The 19,172-nt window shown below is 49.7% G+C and overlaps 3 protein-coding genes across 8 annotated transcripts; 1 reads left to right on the forward strand and 2 right to left on the reverse strand.

The window, feature by feature from the left end:
• Positions 1 to 7: 7 nt before the first annotated feature.
• On the reverse strand, positions 8 to 6,506 carry LOC110475346 (zinc finger and BTB domain-containing protein 8A). 5 transcript variants are annotated; one of them, XM_085559730.1, is made up of 5 exons: positions 5,588 to 5,722; positions 3,775 to 4,485; positions 3,518 to 3,594; positions 2,789 to 2,958; positions 8 to 2,123 (listed from the first exon to the last, which is right to left on the reverse strand). In XM_085559730.1, exons 2-5 carry the CDS (start codon positions 4,455 to 4,457, stop codon positions 1,791 to 1,793), a joined length of 1,263 nt encoding a protein of 420 aa, XP_085415856.1. In that variant the 5' UTR covers positions 4,458 to 4,485; positions 5,588 to 5,722; the 3' UTR covers positions 8 to 1,790. The 5 variants fall into 5 exon arrangements, with proteins under 5 accessions (XP_085415856.1, XP_085415855.1, XP_021395110.1 ...); XM_085559729.1 differs by lacking the exon at positions 5,588 to 5,722 and adding an exon at positions 5,940 to 6,506 and having other exon boundaries at positions 3,518 to 4,485; XM_021539435.3 differs by having other exon boundaries at positions 3,518 to 4,485.
• On the forward strand, positions 4,749 to 6,669 carry LOC110475348 (uncharacterized). The gene is made up of 2 exons (XM_085559732.1): positions 4,749 to 5,744; positions 6,504 to 6,669. The coding sequence occupies exons 1-2, from the start codon at positions 4,759 to 4,761 to the stop codon at positions 6,544 to 6,546; spliced, it is 1,029 nt and encodes a 342-aa protein (XP_085415858.1). The 5' UTR covers positions 4,749 to 4,758; the 3' UTR covers positions 6,547 to 6,669.
• A 616-nt stretch (positions 6,670 to 7,285) lies between these two features.
• ZBTB8B (zinc finger and BTB domain containing 8B) lies at positions 7,286 to 19,169 on the reverse strand. Of its 2 annotated transcripts, none has more exons than XM_085559731.1 (4): positions 19,058 to 19,164; positions 16,515 to 17,390; positions 14,029 to 14,207; positions 7,286 to 12,835 (listed from the first exon to the last, which is right to left on the reverse strand). In XM_085559731.1, exons 2-4 carry the CDS (start codon positions 17,386 to 17,388, stop codon positions 12,524 to 12,526), a joined length of 1,365 nt encoding a protein of 454 aa, XP_085415857.1. In that variant the 5' UTR covers positions 17,389 to 17,390; positions 19,058 to 19,164; the 3' UTR covers positions 7,286 to 12,523. The 2 variants fall into 2 exon arrangements, with proteins under 2 accessions (XP_085415857.1, XP_077644665.2); XM_077788539.2 differs by having other exon boundaries at positions 12,698 to 13,213; positions 19,058 to 19,169.
• Between the last annotated feature and the right edge of the window lie 3 nt (positions 19,170 to 19,172).

Raw genomic sequence — 19,172 nt, forward strand, 5'->3', positions numbered from 1 at the left:
CCTGTGATTTGTTGTCAAACTGTTTAATGGACAGGGAAAGGGAAACATCTATGAAATTTGAGCAAAGTTACTCCATATTCTTTGAAATATTTCTTGTTCTTGTGTGTTTGATTAAATCCAGGTTGCTCATGAATATTTCTTAGCCATTTAATAACAGGCATTTTAGGAGTTTAAAAGCTCCAAGAAATTAAATGTCTGTTTTCACATCAAGTCCATTTTTAGGCTGCTGACCAAGTATCATCCATAAAATCAATTGTAAGTCTTGTTTAAGATGTTTTCATCTGAGTCATCACAAAGATTTTTAAGTCACCCCTCCTCAAACCTAAGCCAGTAAATTGTAATTTTTGTAGGAACAATAAAACACCATTTCTTGTGTTCTTGGGATGCTTCCCATGGAGAGGAGGGTGCTTAATGCTTACACTGAATTTAGCATGAAGTTCTCAAGTTGTCATTTGTTGGTCACCTGCAGCCTGGAATGAAAATGCTGCACTCTGGTCATGATGATACAAGAAAGTTATACAGTTTTTACACAACTAAAAATAAAATAGTGACTTTTAAGCTGTCCCTGGGAAAGATTATATAGTATATATACATATATACATATGTATATATGTATATGGGATTGTTGTGTAAGAAACCCCGGGGTTCAGCCAAACATGCTTACAAAGCTGTAAAAAAGAAAAAAATAGATATCATTTTCTAACTCTACAGCCATTGAGTTCCATGATCCAAAGAATTGGAATAACACTTAGGTGTGTCCAAGGAATGCAGAGCAGCAGGAGCATCTCCTGCTCCTCTCCTGCTGACAGTGCTGGGTAAGAGAATCTCACTAAGCAGCAAAACCAAGCTTATTTTGTTAGAAAAGTAAAATTTCCTCACCATTACTTATCTCTGTAGCCTAATTGTGGGTGAAATGACACAAATATGGTGTCTAGAACTTCCAGTACATCTTGGTCTCACTGGTACAGACTGGAAAATATCCTGAGCTGGAGGGGACCCACAAGGATCACCCAAATTCAACTCCTGGCCCTGCACCCCAACAATCCCACCATGTCTGGGCACTTTTGAAAGGTCTCGAAATATTAAAAAAGAGTAATTTAATAGTGCTTATTAAAACAGCCCAGTCTGCTATCCTAATTTTGAGACTAAAACATCTACTGTCATCAATTGATGATCCAAATTTTTAACTGTTTTGTCTCTGATGTGTTAAGCATTAAGATTCACCTCATCCTAATAAATTTTGCAGAAGTCCTTTTCCAGACAAAAGTGCCAAAACATTTTAAATGCTCTTTCTTAATTAATTGCCTTTTTCCTTATCATAACATGAAGATTTCATGAAATTTCATGGAAGATTCTCTTCACTTCTGAACATTCAAGAGAGGTTGTCTGGTGTGGGGGGTTTTATACTTTGTTTATAACCCAATGATATATAAACCCCACCTCTCTACAAGTGTGAAAAATGGGCAATTTACAATAATCTGTGATTTTTTAAAAAGTATTTAGACCTCCTTGCAAGGGGCTTTGAGACGTGCCCCATTCCCTCTATAAAAATTATCCACATAATACTGCAGTTTCTTTGTTGATGCATAATTTCAGGATGGATTTTTTTTTTAACCAAACAACGCACGGGGGTTCTGCTAACAAACCAGCATGGCCTCAATGACGTGTCCATAAATACATGCAAGTCTGGACCTGTTCAACCACATGTCTCTGTAGGATCAGCTGGCAGAGGGCATTTGGCCACAGTACATCCTCCCTCTTCCACGGAATTCCCAATCCTTTTCTTCCAACTACCTAATATTTGGTTTCACTTCCTTCTCCTCCGCTTCATCCTCGCTGTCATCCACTTGCTGGATGACCAAGTCGGTCGAGCCGTCCTCCACGATCTCCACGTCGGATCTGTTGTCGTCCCCGTAGTGCCACCTGGAATCCTTGTCCCCATCCTGCGGGAACTCCAGAGGCGCCTCCGCCTCCAAGTCAATGCGGATGCTGTCGATGCCCGCCTCGGCCAGGCACTCGTTGCACAGTCTGTAGCGCCGCGTGCCCTCCTGCACCACCTGGCCCGTCAGCTCGGTGACGTGGCGCTTGCACTTCCTGCAGATGGGCTTGCACGCCTGGTGGATCTGGGGAAATCGAGAAGGGATGGATTTGTAAAACACCAATGGGTTTTTTGGGAGATGGCAAAAATCAAATCGCAGCGTTGCTGTCGCTATAGGACACGTGAAAGCACGACGCAAGCCACCTGCTATTTCCAAGGTAAAGAAGAAAGTTTATTCTCTGACTCCGACTTTTATACTTTCCCAAAGGTGACATTGGGTTGGAGTGAATGGGCCACCTCTCCAAACACATTGGACAAACCACTAGTACATCAAGTTTCTCCACCCTCATAAAAGAATGTAAACAATATGTTGTTTACAGAAATTGTGTGGGAAAGTTCTCCAACAGAATGTAAATTCAGAAGGCTTTAGAAAATCCTAAGAATCAGGGTGACATGTTGCCTTAATTTCAGAGACATCAAACGCTGAACTGCACCAGCCCCAGCATGGTAATTGCCCACTGGAGCTCTCCCAGGCTGCAGAGAGCAGAACCTCTGCAAGCCATCAATTACCCAACAAATTCCTCCTCTTTCCTGCAAATTATCCTTCAATTCGACTGCAGCCAAATCAAATTAATGTTCCATTCCCCTCTTCTTTACAGGAGTCATTAGATCAACCAGATACACTCACACTGTGTTTAATTAGCCAGATTTACATGTTAAATAAATCATGCAGTTGCTAAAAATACTCACAGTTCGAAAATGGCTGCTGAGGTGATCCAGCCTGCTGAATCTCTTGCCACACGCCTCGCAGGGGTACGGCCGCTCTCCCGTGTGACAGCGAAGGTGACGCTTGAGGTCGGCTTTTCTCTTCACCACGTGGCTGCAGAATGGACACTTGAACCTCATCCTGGACAGGTCATCTGTCAGAAAATAATGGGATTTAAAAAAAACAAAAAGTCAAAATCGTGTCATGTAATGCTCTAGGAAAAAGTGTTTTATGAGGAGAATAGCAGGTCACTTTATTAAAATATCCACGGGTTGTTTCAAACACAAAGGATTTGTGTTTGTCTGTAGATTACACAGGAGTGGAACAAAGGAGGAGTGGGCCATTGGCTGTATTAACACAGACCTGGTAAAGCCAGCCTGGACAGAGCCTGGAGCAACCAGGGATAGTGGGAGGTGTCCCTGCCCATGGCAGGGAGTGGAGCAAGATGAGCTTTAAGGTCCTTTCCAACCCAAAGTATTCTGTGATTTTATGAAAATGAACTTAAAAATATCCCAACTTATACTTATTTTTAAATTCAATACCCCAGGTACTTCAAGAACTCAGAATGATTTCAAGGTAATGAGTTCAAACTTTCTAAGCATACATTTCTGGACAATACAGCTGTCTTTTTGACAGTTGTGCTTTACTATTGAGTAAGACCTATTTTCTCAGAGGCAGAAGAGAGGATTCACAGGTGTCTAAACCCCACTCACCTTCAGCCCAGTTCCCCATGACTCCCAGGATGGAGGGCATGCTCCCGTACTGCTCCTCAGCTTTGGAGGATTTGGATTTGCTGGAGGAGCGGGGTGACTCGTGCTCCTGCTGCGACACAGCCAAGCCCCTGGGCATCACCTCAGCCCCTTGGCCAAACTGGTAGCCCACGTGAGGAGCTTCCACCTCCGTGTCGATGTGGACCTGCTCCTCGGGCGGCGCGGCGTGGCCGGCGGGCTCGGCAGCCCTGTCCTCCAGCTTGCTGGATTTATAGTGGGGGATGTCTGAAGGCTGCTGCAGCCCCAGGTGCCGGGATTTCTTGATGGAATCCTGCCGCTGCTCGTGTTTGGACAGCTGCTGCTGGGCATTTCTTTGAGAGCTGGGGTAATAGTTGAAATTGCTCCAAGTGTTGCCGCCCATCATACAAGTCCCAGGGTCTGGGCTGGAGTGGGAATGCGGGGGGCTGCTCTCTGCCCTCCACCCTCCGCTGTACACGCAGGATCGGTCCACGCCGTTGGAGCTGACATCTTTGTCTGACAGGCTGAAGTAGCGATCCTTCTCCTTCTCACTGATGTCCAGCGACGACTTGATGAAGGTTTTACACACGCTGATCACATCGGTCATCTGCAGATAGCTGGCAGCCGACATGACTTCAATCACATTCTGACCAGTGAGAGACAATTTGCCTGAATACACAAAATCCAGGATAACTGTGAAGGTGTCAGGAGAAAAGGCCTGGAAAGTGGCTGTCGTGGACTGACTCGTCTCCTTCGAGCTCTGCGAAAGGAGCATTTTGAAGTAGCCGCTGCTGGCAAACAGCACATTGCGATGGGCTTTGAAGACTTTGCCCTCCACCAGGATGTTGCAGTCACAGAACAAGTCCTGCCTGCGCTGCTCATTTAGTTGCTGCAAGAGGTGAAACTGGTGAGAAGAAATCTCCATCCCAGAAAAGGTGAAATGAAACGTTCCTCTAAAAAAAATGAAGAAAATTATTTCACTCTCGACTTCAGCGCTGTGTAACTCAGCCAAACATGTCAGACCCAATTTTACAGCTATCTTTACAAACAATAGCATTTCTTTAAATCTACAAATATATTTAAACCACGATATGCTCAACCATAGATTCATTTCCCAACAGAACAAGAGGGATGGCGAAGCCAAGACCGCGTTATTTGGCACGGACGGCTGTGCTAGAGCCGGCAGCAAATCCATTCCCGGGATGCGGGGCGGGATGCGGGGCAGCATGCGGGGCTGGACTCGTGCCGCCCGCTGGAGCTGCGCAGCCTTCAGGCAGCTCCGGGAAGACGAGGAGCCAAGAGCAGCTGCGGCTGCGACCGCGGCCGTGCCTCGAACGGGCGATTCCGCCTCGAACCCGCGATTCCGCCTCGAACCCGCGATTCCGCCTCGAACCCGCGATTCCGCCTCTCCCCGCTCCGCCCGGGCCCCGCTTCGGGCGGAAGGCACGGCGGCAGCGCCCCGGCCTCCCCGGCATTGGCCGCGGCCGCCGTCACTCACCCGCCCGGCCGGTCCCCGGCAGCCCGGGACGCCCGACGGCGCCGGAGCCGCCCGGCCCCGCTCCCACCGCGGGACCGCCGCGCCCGCCTGCCCCGGCCGGCTGCGCGCTCCGCTCCGCCCGCACGGAGCGCCCCGGCCCGGCCGTGCCGCCTGCGGGAACGGAGCCGCGGCTGCCGCTCCGCCGGAGCCCCCCGTGTCCCCGCCCGGTGCCCGGTGCCCGGTGCCCAGCGCCCGGTGCCGCTCCCGTCCCGCCGCCCGCAGCCGCCTCCGCCGGCAGCGCCTCCGCCGCCCGCCCCGCGCAGCCCCTTTGTGTCCGCGCCCGGGGCTGCAAATGGCGCCCGCCGGGGACGCGGCAGCGCCGGCACCGGGCGGCACCGAGCGGTTCCCGGCGGCTCCGGGCGGCACCGAGCGGCTCCGGGCGGCACCGAGCGGCCCGAAGCGCCCGCGGCCGCTGCGGAGCCCCGCGCCCTCCTCGCAGCCGGGCTGGCTGCGGGGCCCGTTCCGCCCCAATCCCAGCGCCCTGCCCGGCCTACCGGCGTGCGAGAGCCGCCACTCACCGGCGGGGTGCTGCGGGCGGCTGCCGCCGAGCCGGGGGGAGCGGGCGGTGGCTGCGGGATCCCCGGCTCCGCCTCGGGGCTCGCCGTGCCTGCAGGCGACGCGCCGCTGCTCCCGCAGCCCCGAGCCCTGCGAGCCCGAACGGGAGAGAAACAAAAGGTATTTGCTGACGTGGGCGTTGGACAGAGACGCCCGAGGGCTGGGGACACAATTAAAGGGGCAACGCACCGATTGCAGCCGCAGCCCAGCGCCTGCCGCGGCCCCCGCGCCCCGCGGCCGCCGCCGCTCGCCGCTTCCCACACCCACATGCTGCCCGGGAGGGGATGGGATGCCCTAGATGCCTCCTTTTCACACCTTTATCTATAGCAGGGCCCTCGATGACCCAAATCCTTCTCCTTTCTCTTGCGGCGTCCTCCAAAGGAGATGTGACATCTTCTTGTCTCTGTTGGTGTCTGTTATCTTCTGAAGAAAGCATGGCTGAAAGCGAGACCTGAACCTCTCACCTTCTCTCCCTCGAAGTTTAGTGTCTTTCCCCTTCCTCTTCTTACCACCAGGGTCTTTTCTGTGTTTTGGACGCCCTAGTTACTTTTCATAAATATTTATTTTCCCCATGGAAACCGTTCTTCCCTAACCGAGCCCTTGGTGGCATTTTTGGCCTTCTCTTCTCTAACTTCAGGCATTCCACCTTGAAACAATTTCTCTTTCTTTGCCCATTGTAGCAAAATTGGCTAAAGAATTTATCTAAAGATAACAACCCAAAGATTATTTCCTTTGATCATTAGAGCCATTCTCCCACTACATCATATACATTGTCATCTCTAATTTCTACATTCATATTTTGTAGATATATATGTATATGTTATAATATTATTTTCCATCTTAATTCCTCCTTTTTCATAAACTCTCTTTGTTTTGTAGATTCTCCTTTCAAACCCAGGCCGTGCTCTTAAAATCTTCATGAGACCCATTCTGCTTCTGTGAGATTCTGCTATAAATCAACCATTCTTGAACATGAAACAACTGGAATTCAAACCAGCTTCTCACAGCTCTTACCACTGAGAAATAAAGAATGCAATCAACTAAACCATCAGATTATTTAATATATAAACCAGAACATTTATTTCTAGTATCAGGTTTTAATACCATTGAAATTAATTCCTTTAAAGTTTATTTTTGCCTGTCAAGCCAAGTAAGTAGCACCTCTTTTTATTTAATGTGGAATCACAGAATCCCAGGATGGTTTGGGCTGGAAAGGATCTTAAAGATCATGGGCAGGGACACCTTGTTTCTCAATATTCTATAAATGTTTTTCCACACTTCTGCCCAAATTATTCCATCAGCTGAAAGCTTCCTTTGGAAAAGAATTATCTGGAGGTATTTGTTCTGTTTGACTTGCCTGGGTGGTGCTTTCACTCCTCTGTCAGTGGGGTTTTATATCAATGTCAACAGGAGCTCGAGGGTTCTCCTTCTGCCAGGAACAGGCAAGAGAATTTAAAAAATATGGGGGGAAATGTCAATGTTATCTGGAGTGGCTTAATTAGAATTTTTAAAGATGCTACGAGTGCTTTCCTCAGAGCACCTCCTGCTCACTGCTGTGCTGTGGATCCAGGAACAGCCACAGAACAAACTTTGGTTTCCTCATCCACGGGGCTGATTTCATCTTGTTGTGCACAATAAAGCATCCCAAACAATCCCAGACATCAGAGAGGTTTTTTAGGTTTTATTTCTAAATTTTAGAGCAAATTTCAGCTGAGAAAGTTCCACTTGAGATGCTGTTTGGCGAGTTTATCCAGAGGGAATGTGCTTGGCAGCAGTGTGAAGGAGCTGCTCCTCACAGCCAGAATGTAGAGTCTGCTCTTCAGAGAACAATCACACTAAAAAAAATTAATATTTTTCTTGCTCACAGAAAAATTAATGTACATTTCTCCTTGGGTTTGGTAACCAAATAGGATTAACTGTAATAATATATAATGGTATAGTGTAATGTATTATAATAGTTTAATTAACTGTGGCACCAATTTAAAGATTGCAGTTCTCTTCAAAATAAACATTCCTCAGGAATCACAGCCTTCAGTTATGGTGCATCTTACAACTTGAATTATCCAGGGATATTTTTTACCAAGGAAAACTCAAGAGCTTATACTAGAACAACTTAAGGAACTGTTCAAAGCCTAGAAATTAATCAGGCATGGGATTACAACTTTCATGTGATCACTGCCACCTTAGATTGGGGTTGTCTTCATTTGCATCATCATTCCTCTCCTCACCTTTCCCAAGGACCAAACCAGGAGTGTTGAATCACCCGGGGTTTGAGTTCCACCTTTGTGCTCAAGCTCAAATCCAAATCTCAAATACAAATACAAATCTTGAGTACAAATCTGAGCCTAGAAGCACAAATCCAAATCTCAAATCCAAATCTCAAATCCAAATCTCGAGTACAAATCTGAGCCTAGAAGCACAAATCCAAATCCCAAATCCAAATCTCGAGTAGAAATCTGAATCTCGAGTAGAAATCCAAATGTAGAAGCACAAATCCAAACCCAGAAGCACAAATCCAAATCTCCAAGCACAAATCCCAATCTAGAAGCACAAGTCCAAATCTCGAGTACAAATCCAAATTTCAAGAACAAGTCCAAATCTCAAATACAAATCCAATCTAGAAGCACAAATCGATATCTTGAGTATAAAACCAAATCTCCAGTACAAATCCATGGAGCCTCCAGGGCACCAGGAGATTTTTCCTTTTTCCAAATGAGCAGGAAATTGGAATGTCCTGTCCTAAACCCAGGGAGGAATCTTCCCTTCTTCCCTCTGGCAGCAAGGCCAGTTTAGGGAAAGCCTGATCCTAATCCTGATCCAGCAGGACAATTAAAACCCTCCTTAAACTCTTTATTTTCAGCTGTTTCTCAGAACACCCAACTGTCCCACATTTGCATCCAGCTCATGTTGATGACTTAGGGCTGGATCCAAACAATTCTCCTCCCCAAATCATTCCCAAGCTTTTTGACACCCTCAGCTGCCCTGCTCTCCTCCTCCTTCCCCCACAAAGAATCCTTTTCACCAAGGGTGGAGATAACCACCCTCATCCCCTCTGAGTTCTTCAGCATCTCAATCTTTCATGAGAAAAAAAATTAAAAAAAAAAAACAAAAAAAAGGGAAATTTGTCTACTTGCAGCAAGATTTTTTTGTCAAATATTGGATATAACACAAAATTTTCTGGAAAGGATATTTGGGATGTTGTCCTCCTCACATGTATTTCCTCCTAGCTGGGATCAGTGTCTGCTTCCTAGCAAGAAAAATGAGAAGTTTTAAAAGGAGTTTAAAAAGTTGAATTAACATAAAACTACAAGACTGTTAAAAAAAAGCCAGTATTAATAATATAAAATATTTTCTAAAAGTCTCACTTGGCTGGGGTTTACGTGAACAGAATCCTTTTAGTCTTTTCCTTCCAAAAACCTGATTTTTCTTGCAAACTAGCTGTCCCCAAAAATGGATATATTAATTTTTAAGCCAAATTAATGGAATGGAAATAATTATTTAATTTTAATGCCAGAAATTGAAACGTGAGCCTTCAATCTAGACACTCTCAGGTTTACTCAGTCAACATGGGAACGGTAAAAAAAAATCAAAGCAACCCTCTCAGAGAGTTTTATTTTCTAGACAATCAAAAAACTCCAGAATGCTCCAAGATCCACAAATATAGTTCAGTCACTTCCACAAATAAGGTTCAGTTGATAAGAATTTGTCATTGTTACTGGACCAAAGGACTTCAGTTATGAAACTGTCTTACAAAACATCAGGGAATTCAACGACCACATTTGGAAGATTTACAAGGGCTTCGCACCAAGAGGTTAAATGCACTACAAACACCAGTGCAGCATGTATTCCTTCAGTGAAATACAGTGCATTTCTGTGCAAAAATACATTAAAATGTGTATTCCTAAACAAAGTCAAGTACAACGAGCTAAGTTTTAAGATATGTCATCTTCGCGGCCTTTAAAAACCTTTGAGAAAGAGATTCTATTAGAATAACTCCCCTAAAAACATGGTTTTTGATTCTTCCTCAAGCACCACAGGAAGGTTTTGTTTTTTTTAAACAGCCAACATCATTTTCTCAAAGCTTGTAGAGGCTGGATCTACAAATGGAAGATTTCAGGAAAAAAAACATCCAAAAAACAAAGTGGAAAGCACAAGCAAACGGATTTACATGAACACCCTAGGTCACAAGAATGTGGATAAATAAACTCCATCCTCTTCTACATCCAAAGGCTGAAAAGACTCCACGGAAAAAAAAAAAAAAAAAAAACAAAGGCAGCACAAAATGACAATTTAACAGGAAACACCGAGTTTGGTGGAACTTTCCCTGTGGAAAAGCCTCCCCCCGCCCGCCCCGGACCCCTGACAGCTCCATTCTCTAGGCACAAACACACAAGGACAAATCTCTAAGACCAAAAACAGCAGGGTGAAGGAGAAGGTCTCTGCAGATATTCCTGCAAAGGGAATATCCCTTCCAAAGGGTTCATTTTCCCTGCTCCAAGTGCCTCCACGGGCTCAGAGCCAGCAGAGCTCGGCCACAGCAGGAATTTCCCAGCCAGAAGCAGGCCCAGCTGATATTCCAGGTCTAGTGGCTTCTACCAATATTTACAACGAGGTGGAATCTTCATGACCAGAGCTGGGGGAGCCTGGTCGCTAAATATTAATTGGATCCCTATTTACATTCCTGCCTCACTTCCATCAGCGAGTCTCCCAAAAAAAAAAAAAAATTAGATTATCCATGGCTCTCAAGGCAGAAAGTCCCTCTTTTATCACCTTTATCACCCTGTGGTTTTGGGTGGACTCACCAAAAATCCAGTAATCCAAAAGACAAGCCCTGGGAGGATGGAAGGTGCTTTTCCAAACATTCCAGCAAGATCTACAAGCCCCACATTTTGCTCAGGTTTTCAAGAGCACCAAGGAGCCAAAACCACAGCAGGATTTTCAGAGCAGCTCAACTCCAAAAGTGGCACCTCCAGGAGTTGTCCCTCCAATGTCCCTTAATTCAGATCGACTAAAACAGGGGCTCTAGAGCAGGGAAATCTGTAAAGGTCTTGTCCTGTGTTCCAGCTCCTACAAACTCAAATTTCCAGCAGACCTGGAACAGGAATGACTGAAACTCACCCAAATTAAGAGTCAGAAAATAAAACCAGCACATGACATGGTGACACTCATCAAGAACTTGGACCAGACCACTCCAAAGGAAGTCTCTTCACCTTCTGCTCTGCTCATCAGCCGCCAATAAAGTGAATTCTTTAAAAAGAACTTTGTTTCTTCTTTCCTCATCCTACCTGGTGTGGCAATGAACCCTTGGCTGCACTTGTGAGAGCAGCAGCACCTCTCACAAATAAATCTGACACGACAGTGGGACTGTTTCACTGCTGGATGAAGCACAGGGAGAAGCTGAATTGTTCTTTTCCAACATGTACAAGAAAAGCACGAGGTATGCAGAAAAAAAAAAAAACCTGGTTAAATCAGAGGACTCTTGGGTTTTTTAAGTTTGCCAAAAGTGAAAAATCTTTACACCAAAACCCTCAGGAAACAGCACCAAGTGGGAGGAACTGCTCACTCTTTGTCAGCCAAATCTGTCTACAGAATTCTGCTCCAGCCAAAAAGACTCATCAAATTTGCCTTTTCGTGAAACACTTAGAGAACAGCGGAGTGAAGAAGCATTAACAGTCTTATTTCACAGTATATTTCAGTTTTGTCCCTTTTGTCAGGGAACAGGAGGTCACCCCTAAGCAAACAGGCTTTCTGATGGTGCTGGGTTTTCTTCTAAAGCTTCCCAGCCTGAGTTCTGATAGCTCTTAAAAACTTGCTGCTGGAAAGGTGACAAAATCTCACCTCCTTTCCAAAGCCTTAGCTGCCCCAGCAAAGAAACAGGAGGTCCACAGTGGAGGTTTTAAAAAAAAAATACTGGATAAAAATCACAAAACATAAATCATCCCCGATTTTGAAAAGAAATTACAGGAAAAGACAAAAAAAGGATTCCAAAAGGGCATTCAGAGCTCTTTTATAGCATAGCTCAGATATTTCACTGCTCCTCAGCTACACCAGGTGTGGATCTGGTTATTCAATCTGCCACAGTCAGAATTCCCAAGGAACCTGCCTGACAGCTTTTAACTCCTATTGTAAAAAGCTGAAAAGAATTTGGGCTTTTCTCTTGGTCCTGGCCAAAACACCATTATTTGTGCTTAATATTGAAGCCAAGACTGCTGATATCTGAGTGACATTAAAGACACAGCTGAAGATCTACAGCCTGAGCTCTTAGGAGAGGAAGATGCAGTAAAAATTCAGAAAGAAAAACTTGATCTCTAAATTCCTGCAATTAATTATGTGAAATAGATTTATTCTTCCTGTCTATCTTTCCAGCAGCAGCATATTTTGATTGTTTGTTTGTTTGTTAGTTTGTTATCCTGGTTTTTCTGCCCTGGTTTCCAAGGTCAAGTCCAGTCACAGCAAAAATTTATGGTTCATAATTTAGATAACACTGTCCTAAGACAGAAGAATCACAGATTAGCTTGGAAAAGTCCCAAGGTAAGAGATATAAACCACATTTGATGTCATCTTCAGAGAAAAGGTGGTGCTACTTTCAGATCAGGGATTAAGGACTCATTATTTGAAGAAACCTGTCCCAAAAACAACCTGCAAACCCAAAACCAGCAGGCAGAGAAACTGCTCGAGTCCAACCTCTGTGAGCCCAGACAGGAGATTCTTCACAGATTTCCTGTGCACAGCACTGAAAACGTTCAAAGTATTAAAAATTCCAATTTTTCCCCGCAATTGAATTAAAAAAAAAACAGAATAATAAAAACCAGCACAGTGTCATTGATTGAGCAAATGTGCAGTTTTCTGTCACAGCCACTGCCAGGGAACCTCTCAGTGCTCCCCCTCTCCTCTCACTGCTACATCAAAGTCTCTCTGTCTGACAAACTCCGGTGGATCTCCTGCTTGTCATCGCCATCCTCATCCTCAGCTGCCTCGTTTTCCTCTCCAGACTCCACATAGATGGGCCAATCGTTGTCAGCATCCCCTTTTTCCTGCCCTTCCGAGGCCGTCTCCACCAGGCTGAGGTTGATGGGCAGGGAGTCCTCGTGGGTGGTGGTGACACAGGTGCAGCTGTCACAGAGCCCGAAGCGCCGCAGCCCCTGCGACAGGCTGTTGGTGAAGGTTCTCCTGCAGCCCTTGCAGATGATGGGCTTGTTGGAGCGATGGACCTGCAGGAAAAACAGCAAACTTGGAGGAAAAAAGGCAATTTGCTGCTTTGGAGAGGTTGCCACAGCAGGGAAACAGCCACACTTCAGCTGAAGGGGTGATTTTCTGACCACAGATTTGGGCTACCCAAGTGAAGAAATCATGGACTTGGGTTGGAAGGATCTTAGAGCTTGTCCACACCATGGACACCTTCCACAATTCCAGGTTGCTCCAAGCCCTGTCAGGAATGGGGTATCCACACCTTCACCACCCTCACAGGGCAGAATTCCTTCCCAAAATCTAACCTAACAGACTGGCAAAATAAAATGCCCCTGGGACAGGCTGTTGGTGAAGGTTCTCCTGCAGCCCTTGCAGATGATGGGCTTGTTGGAGCGATGGACCTGCAGGAAAAACAGCAAACTTGGAGGGAAAAAGGTAATTTGCTGTTTCCACAAGCCACACTTCAGCTGAAGGGTTCCCATCGTGATTTAGATTTGGGCTACCCAAGTGTAGGAATCATGGACTTGGGTTGGAAGGATCTTAGAGCTTGTCCACACCATGGACACCTTCCACAATTCCAGGTTGCTCCAAGCCCTGTCAGGAATGGGGAATCCACATCTTCACCACCCTCACAGGGCAGAATTCCTTCCCAAAATCTAACCTAACAGAATTCCTTCCCAAAATCTAACCTAACACACTGAGAGAACAAAACACCCAAATCCTTATTGCGCAGTTTGGGAGAAACATCAAACACTTGTGAGAGCAGAATCACAAATAAATCTGACATGGCACTGGGACTGTTTCAATGCTGGCCTTGACCTGGTGAGCACTAGTTAATCATGATGCATATTTGTCATTTCACTCTACAGTATTAATTAGATGTTTTATTTCAAGGTTGAATAAGCTCTGTTTGCTGTGGTAGCTGAATGGGTTATCAGTACTCACTTCTGGTTTTGGTTTTAGCAGCTAGAACATGTTGGAGAGTGAATGGGCCACCTCTCCAAAGACATTGGACAAACCACCAGTACATCAATTTCCTCCACCCCCACGAAGGAACGCGAAACAATATCTTATTTATAGAAAACGCGTGGGAAACCTCCCCAACAGAATAAACTCAAAAAGCTGTAGAAAATCTTAAGAATCAGGGGGTGACCCATCCAAATTAACCTCTTCCTCCTGGAAATCAAAGCACGAGGGTTCGAGGCGGGGTACTCACGCTCAGGGCGTGGCTGCGCAGGTGCTCCTGGCGGGTGAAGCGCTTGCCGCAGGTGTCGCAGGGGTACGGCCGCTCCCCGGTGTGCGAGCGGATGTGGCGCTTCAGGATCCCCTTCTGCTTGGCCGTGTAGGGGCAGAAGGGGCACTTGTGCAGCTTGATGGGCACCACCAGCACGTCACCTTGGGGAGGAGAACACAGCCCGTGAGCTCGGGCACCTCCTCAGCCGCTGCGCCGGGTGCTGCAGAGCTGAGGGGGGAGCCGAGCTCGTCCCTCTCCCCGCGCTCACTTACCTGGCATTTCCTCAGCCGTGCCATGGCAGAACTCCTGCAGCTGCAGTGCCCTGCAAAATCAGCCTGTCTGTTGTTCAAGACAGCAAAACTTTTTTATTTTAAAAAGCCTTTTAATTAAGTACTAATAATCTGCTTCTAGTGAAGCGGGGTCTCTGCTCCGTCTCAGCCACTTCCTTTTTTCTTAAATTATTAAACCATTAGCATTAAACAGCATCAGAAACTAAAACCTTTAACACAAACTGCAGGCAGGAATAGCACATTTTGTCCATGTTCTTTCATATCTAGATACAAAAATATAACTCTTTGTTTCTACTGCCTTCCTGTTGGGAATAACGAGGTGAAGGACCCAAATACATTTCCTGACAGTATTTTACTGTTCTTAAAAACAAACCACAAGTAATACAGAATTTATGGAGTCAGGTGCAAGAACAGAATTAAATTTGAAGATCCCATTTTACAGAAACGTGGGCATTGCCAAATTTTTCAGCACCAGCCCAGCTTCCTTTCCAGCAGAAAGTGGAGACGTGCTGCCAAAGGATTAATTTTCCCTGTTCCAGGCTCTGATTCAGGGAAATGTTTTTGTGTGTCAAACAGGTGAGGCTGCAGAGCATCCTTTTTATTACGGTTTATCCAACCTACTATCAAAAAAGGTGTGTCTGGTATTAATGATGTGGGTGAGAGTCAGCTCACCCTGTTTTGGAGCTTCCCAAGGGATTACAAATACCTGCTGGGCATTTAGAGCTTCATTTAAACCCATTTATTAGTCCTGCCTTGCTTCCAGTGCTCTCCAGGTGCCTGTTATCCCTCCTTCTGCTGTGAAGGATGACTGGGGCAGAGGTGGACACTTGAAAATAAGTGACATTTACCTCATCTCTTAACCTGAGTGCACCATTCTTTTATCAGGACTTTTTATTTCCCATTTCTGGCGCCTTGTGAAGAAGCTGAGGCAGCAGCACCACTGAAAGCTGAGAAACTCCCACTCTCCTCACTGCTACAAAGTCCTGTTTTAGCACAGGAACAGAAGGAATGGAAGGTTTGGTTTCTTTTCCCTCACTCCTACTCAAACCCCATCTCCCACTAACATTTCTGATACACTCAGGATTCCTGATGTTCCCTATCAAACTCTGGAAGCCTTTCCCTTTTAGTGACTCAGGAACAGCCTGGAGGTGTTGAGAGAGGCAAAAGAGAAATGAAATTTGTGTGTTGGATGTTCTTGCCTTGCCACACATCAAAAAACAGCAGCGTGAGTGGTGACAGCCCTGCTCTGAGAGTAAACCTGCATTTGTGATTTTAACAGTGCCCTGTTTGAGAGCACTGAGAGGATCTGTCACTTTTATTGGCTTTAAAGTCACTCAGGCAGCTTGAGCTGGAGATGGCAGGAAGATAAATTTGCTGGCTACAGTCAGTGCCAGCCCTGTGGCATTTGTCACATCCTCAGCACCTGTGGCACTCGCAGTTTGTCAGAGCCACCTCCTGTCCTCACAGGGCTGTTTGGACAAGGCACTTATGAAAAACCAGATAAAATGCCCAAATCTTTATTGTCCACATCAAGAGAAATGCACATGGACATGATTTTCTTCTTCTCCAGGTGCCTGAGAGTGCTGCCAGGAAATATTCCTGAGATATTCCAACTGGTGCTGGCCTTGGGGCAGCTGGAAAGTGAAAAAAGCCTCATCTTTATGCCATGCCACAGAGCTGAAAGCTTTCAGTGCTCCTAAAGGGCTTGCAGGAATCCCTCAGTGTCGGATAAAACTGATTCCTGTCCCCTGAATTTCAATGCAGGAGCAAACAGAGCAGCACTGGCAGGAGCTGGGATGGGATGAGCTCCTGCTGCGCCAGGTCCTGCAGCAGATCCCTCCTGTGGCAGCTCAGCTCCTGTTGAACTGCTCCTTACGACTACCAGGAGGGAAAAATCCTTTTTAAAAGCATTCAACGAGGTCCCAGTGATTTTTTTTATTAAAGAATCACCCCAAGTGGAGTCTGGGGGTGATCTGGGAGCTGCAGAGCTGTCAGCAATACTCACCTGCCACGGGCTGCACCAAACAAACAAGTCCAGCTGCTTTAAAAGTGCACAAGGAGAGTTTATTTCACCGTGCCAAAAATTCAGCGAAATATTCTCGGACGGGAGTAACAAAAGAAACCCAACAAAGCCGTTCCCTCCTCCACTGCACATCCTGCAGCCCCGAGTCCTCTCACCTGTGTCCTCACCATACCAGTCGCTGTGAACGTCCATCATGGAGCTCACGGCCACTCCTGCGTCCTCAGCCCTACCCTCAAATCCCCGGACAAAGTGATGCACCACCTCCTCCTTCCTCGGGGCCGAGCCGTTGCGCAGCAGAGCCTCCAGGAACTGCTTCATGTGCAAATTGTTGCAGGCCAGCTCCAGGGGCTGCCCCTCTTCCCCCTGCCCCAGCGAGGAGGGCGCGGGGTACGGCGCCAGCCGCCCGTCCGCCTCGTCGGGGTCCAACTCCACCTTGGGCTCCACCGCCCCGGCCGGCTCGGCGGCTCCGGGGGCCGCTGGCTCCGGGGGCTGGCAGCCAGCACAGTCCCCGCACGGAGGGTCCCGCCGGCATTCCGGAACCTTCTCCTGCACGCAGCACGAGGCTGCGCTCCTGGAGCCCGCCGAGGTGCCCTCCCTGGCCGAGCTGCCGCTGTCGGCCTGGTACAAGGCCGCCGCCTCCCTCTCCATCTTCCTGCAGATGTCCAAGGAGGACCTGATGTAGCTTTTGCAGAAGTTGACCACGTCGGTCATCTGCAGGTAGCTGGCGGCGGACATCACCTCGATGACGTTCTCGCCGCACAGATCCAGCTTCCCCGAGTAGAGGAAATCCAGGATGACGGAGAAAGCCTCGGAGGTGACGATGTCCAGCGAGGCCGTGCTGTGGCGCCCGCTGTCCTGGATGTAGTGGATGAGCAGCGCTCGGAAGTAGCCGCTGTTGGCGAACAGGATGTTCTTGTGGGCTTTGAAGATCCTGCCCTCCACGATGATGCTGCAGTCGCAGAAGAAATCCCGCTTGCGCTGCTCGTTCAGCTCCCCCAGCAGCTTGCTGTAGTAGGATTGCACCTCCATGGCTGTGCGGGAACAGAGCCAGGCGTCAGCGCGGCGGGGACACCGGGACTGCGGGGACACCGGCACCGGGGGACACTGGGACCAGGGCACACCGGGACCTGCAGGGACACCGGCACCGGGGGACACTGGGACCGGGGGACACCGGGACTGCGGGGACACCGGCACCGGGGGACACCGGGACCTGCAGGGATACCGGGACTGTGGGACACCGGGACCGGGGGACACCGGGACTGCGGGGACACCGGCACCGGGGGACACCGGGACCTGCAGGGACACCGGCACCGGGGGACACCGGGACCGGGGGACACCGGGACCTGCAGGGATACCGGGACCATGGGACACCGGGACCGGGGGACACCGGGACTGCGGGGACACCGGCACCGGGGGACACCGGGACCGGGGGACACCGGGACCTGCAGGGATACCAGCACTGCGGGGACACCGGGACCGGGGGACACCAGGACCACGGGGACACAGGGACCGCGGGACACCGGGACCGTGGGGACACCGGGACTTGCAGGGACACCAGGACACGAGGAGACACCGGCACCGGGGGACACCGGCACTGCCACCCCTTCCCAACACCGCGGAGACACCGGCACGGCGGGGACACCGAGACCTGCGGGGACACTGGGACCGGCAGGGACACCGGGACCGCCACCTCTTCCCAGCACCGCGGAGACACCGCGGCTACCGGGACAGGCGGAGACACCGCCAAGGCTCGTCCTGCCCGGCCCCTGGGGTCCGTCCCGCCCGGTACCGGGGGTTCTACACCCCTCCAAGGATCGTCCCAGCCGGTACTGGGGTCCCACATCCCACTAAGGTCCGTCCCGCCCGGTACCGGCATCCCCTAGAACGCCAAGGTGCCGGGATACCCCACCGCGCCATAACCGTGCTGCCCGGTACCGGGACCCCTCCGCTGTCAGCACCGCCCTGCCCGGTACCGGGACCCCACCGTGCAGTCAGCACCGCCTTGCCCGGTACCGGGATCTCTCCCTGCTGTCAGCACCGCCCTGCCCGGTACCGGGACCCCACCGTGCTGTCAGCACCGCCCTGCCCGGTACCGGGACCCCACCGTGCAGTCAGCACCGCCCTGCCCGGTACCGGGATCTCTCCCTGCTCCAAGGATCGCCCTGCCCGGTACCGGGACCCCTCCGCTGTCAGCACCGCCCTGCCCGGTACCGGGACCCCTCCGCTGTCAGCACCGCCCTGCCCGGTACCGGGACCCCTCCCTGCTCCAAGGACCGCCCTGCCCGGTACCGGGACCCCTCCGCTGTCAGCACCGCCCTGCCCGGTACCGGGACCCCTCCGCGCTGTCAGCACCGCCCTGCCCGGTACCGGGATCTCTCCCTGCTCCAAGGACCGCCCTGCCCGGTACCGGGACCTCACCGTGCTGTCAGCACCGCCCTGCCCGGTACCGGGACCCCTCCGCTGTCAGCACCGCCCTGCCCGGTACCGGGGCGCCTCCGTGCTGTCAGCACCGCCCTGCCCGGTACCGGGACCCCTCCGCTGTCAGCACCGCCTGCCCGGTACCGGGACCCCTCCGCTGTCAGCACCGCCCTGCCCGGTACCGGGACCCCTCCGCTGTCAGCACCGCCCTGCCCGGTACCGGGGCGCCCCGGGCCGCGCCCCCGCCCGCCCCGGGGAGCGCCCGGTGCGCAGCGCTCACCTCCGCGCGGCGCCGCTCCCGGTCCCGCCCGGCCGCCGTACCGGGCGCGCCCCCGGGGCGGGGCGGGACGTGACGTCAGAGCGGCCCCGGTTCCGGGGCGGCCCCGCGGGGTGAG

This window comes from Lonchura striata, chromosome 23, assembly GCF_050655825.1.
Source record: "Lonchura striata isolate lonStrDom1 chromosome 23, ASM5065582v1, whole genome shotgun sequence".
In the NCBI taxonomy this organism is placed as follows: Eukaryota; Metazoa; Chordata; class Aves; order Passeriformes; family Estrildidae; genus Lonchura; species Lonchura striata.

Bases quoted from the DNA above. Each gene is read 5' to 3' on its own strand.
- ZBTB8B (XM_085559731.1), bottom strand. From the start codon at position 17,388: ATGGAGGTGCAATCCTACTACAGCAAGCTGCTGGGGGAGCTGAACGAG. The intron at 14,208-16,514 runs GTGAGAGGACTC...CTCCTCCCCAAG, and splicing joins CTGGTATGGTGAGGACACAG to GTGACGTGCTGGTGGTGCCC. The intron at 12,836-14,028 runs GTGAGTACCCCG...TTTTTCCTGCAG, and splicing joins TGCGCAGCCACGCCCTGAGC to GTCCATCGCTCCAACAAGCC.
- LOC110475348 (XM_085559732.1), top strand. From the start codon at position 4,759: ATGCGGGGCTGGACTCGTGCCGCCCGCTGGAGCTGCGCAGCCTTCAGG. The intron at 5,745-6,503 runs GTATTTGCTGAC...TTTGTTTTGTAG, and splicing joins GAACGGGAGAGAAACAAAAG to ATTCTCCTTTCAAACCCAGG.
- LOC110475346 (XM_085559729.1), bottom strand. From the start codon at position 4,457: ATGGAGATTTCTTCTCACCAGTTTCACCTCTTGCAGCAACTAAATGAG. The intron at 2,959-3,517 runs GTGAGTGGGGTT...ATTTTCTGACAG, and splicing joins CATGGGGAACTGGGCTGAAG to ATGACCTGTCCAGGATGAGG. The intron at 2,124-2,788 runs GTGAGTATTTTT...CGATTTCCCCAG, and splicing joins TCAGCAGCCATTTTCGAACT to ATCCACCAGGCGTGCAAGCC.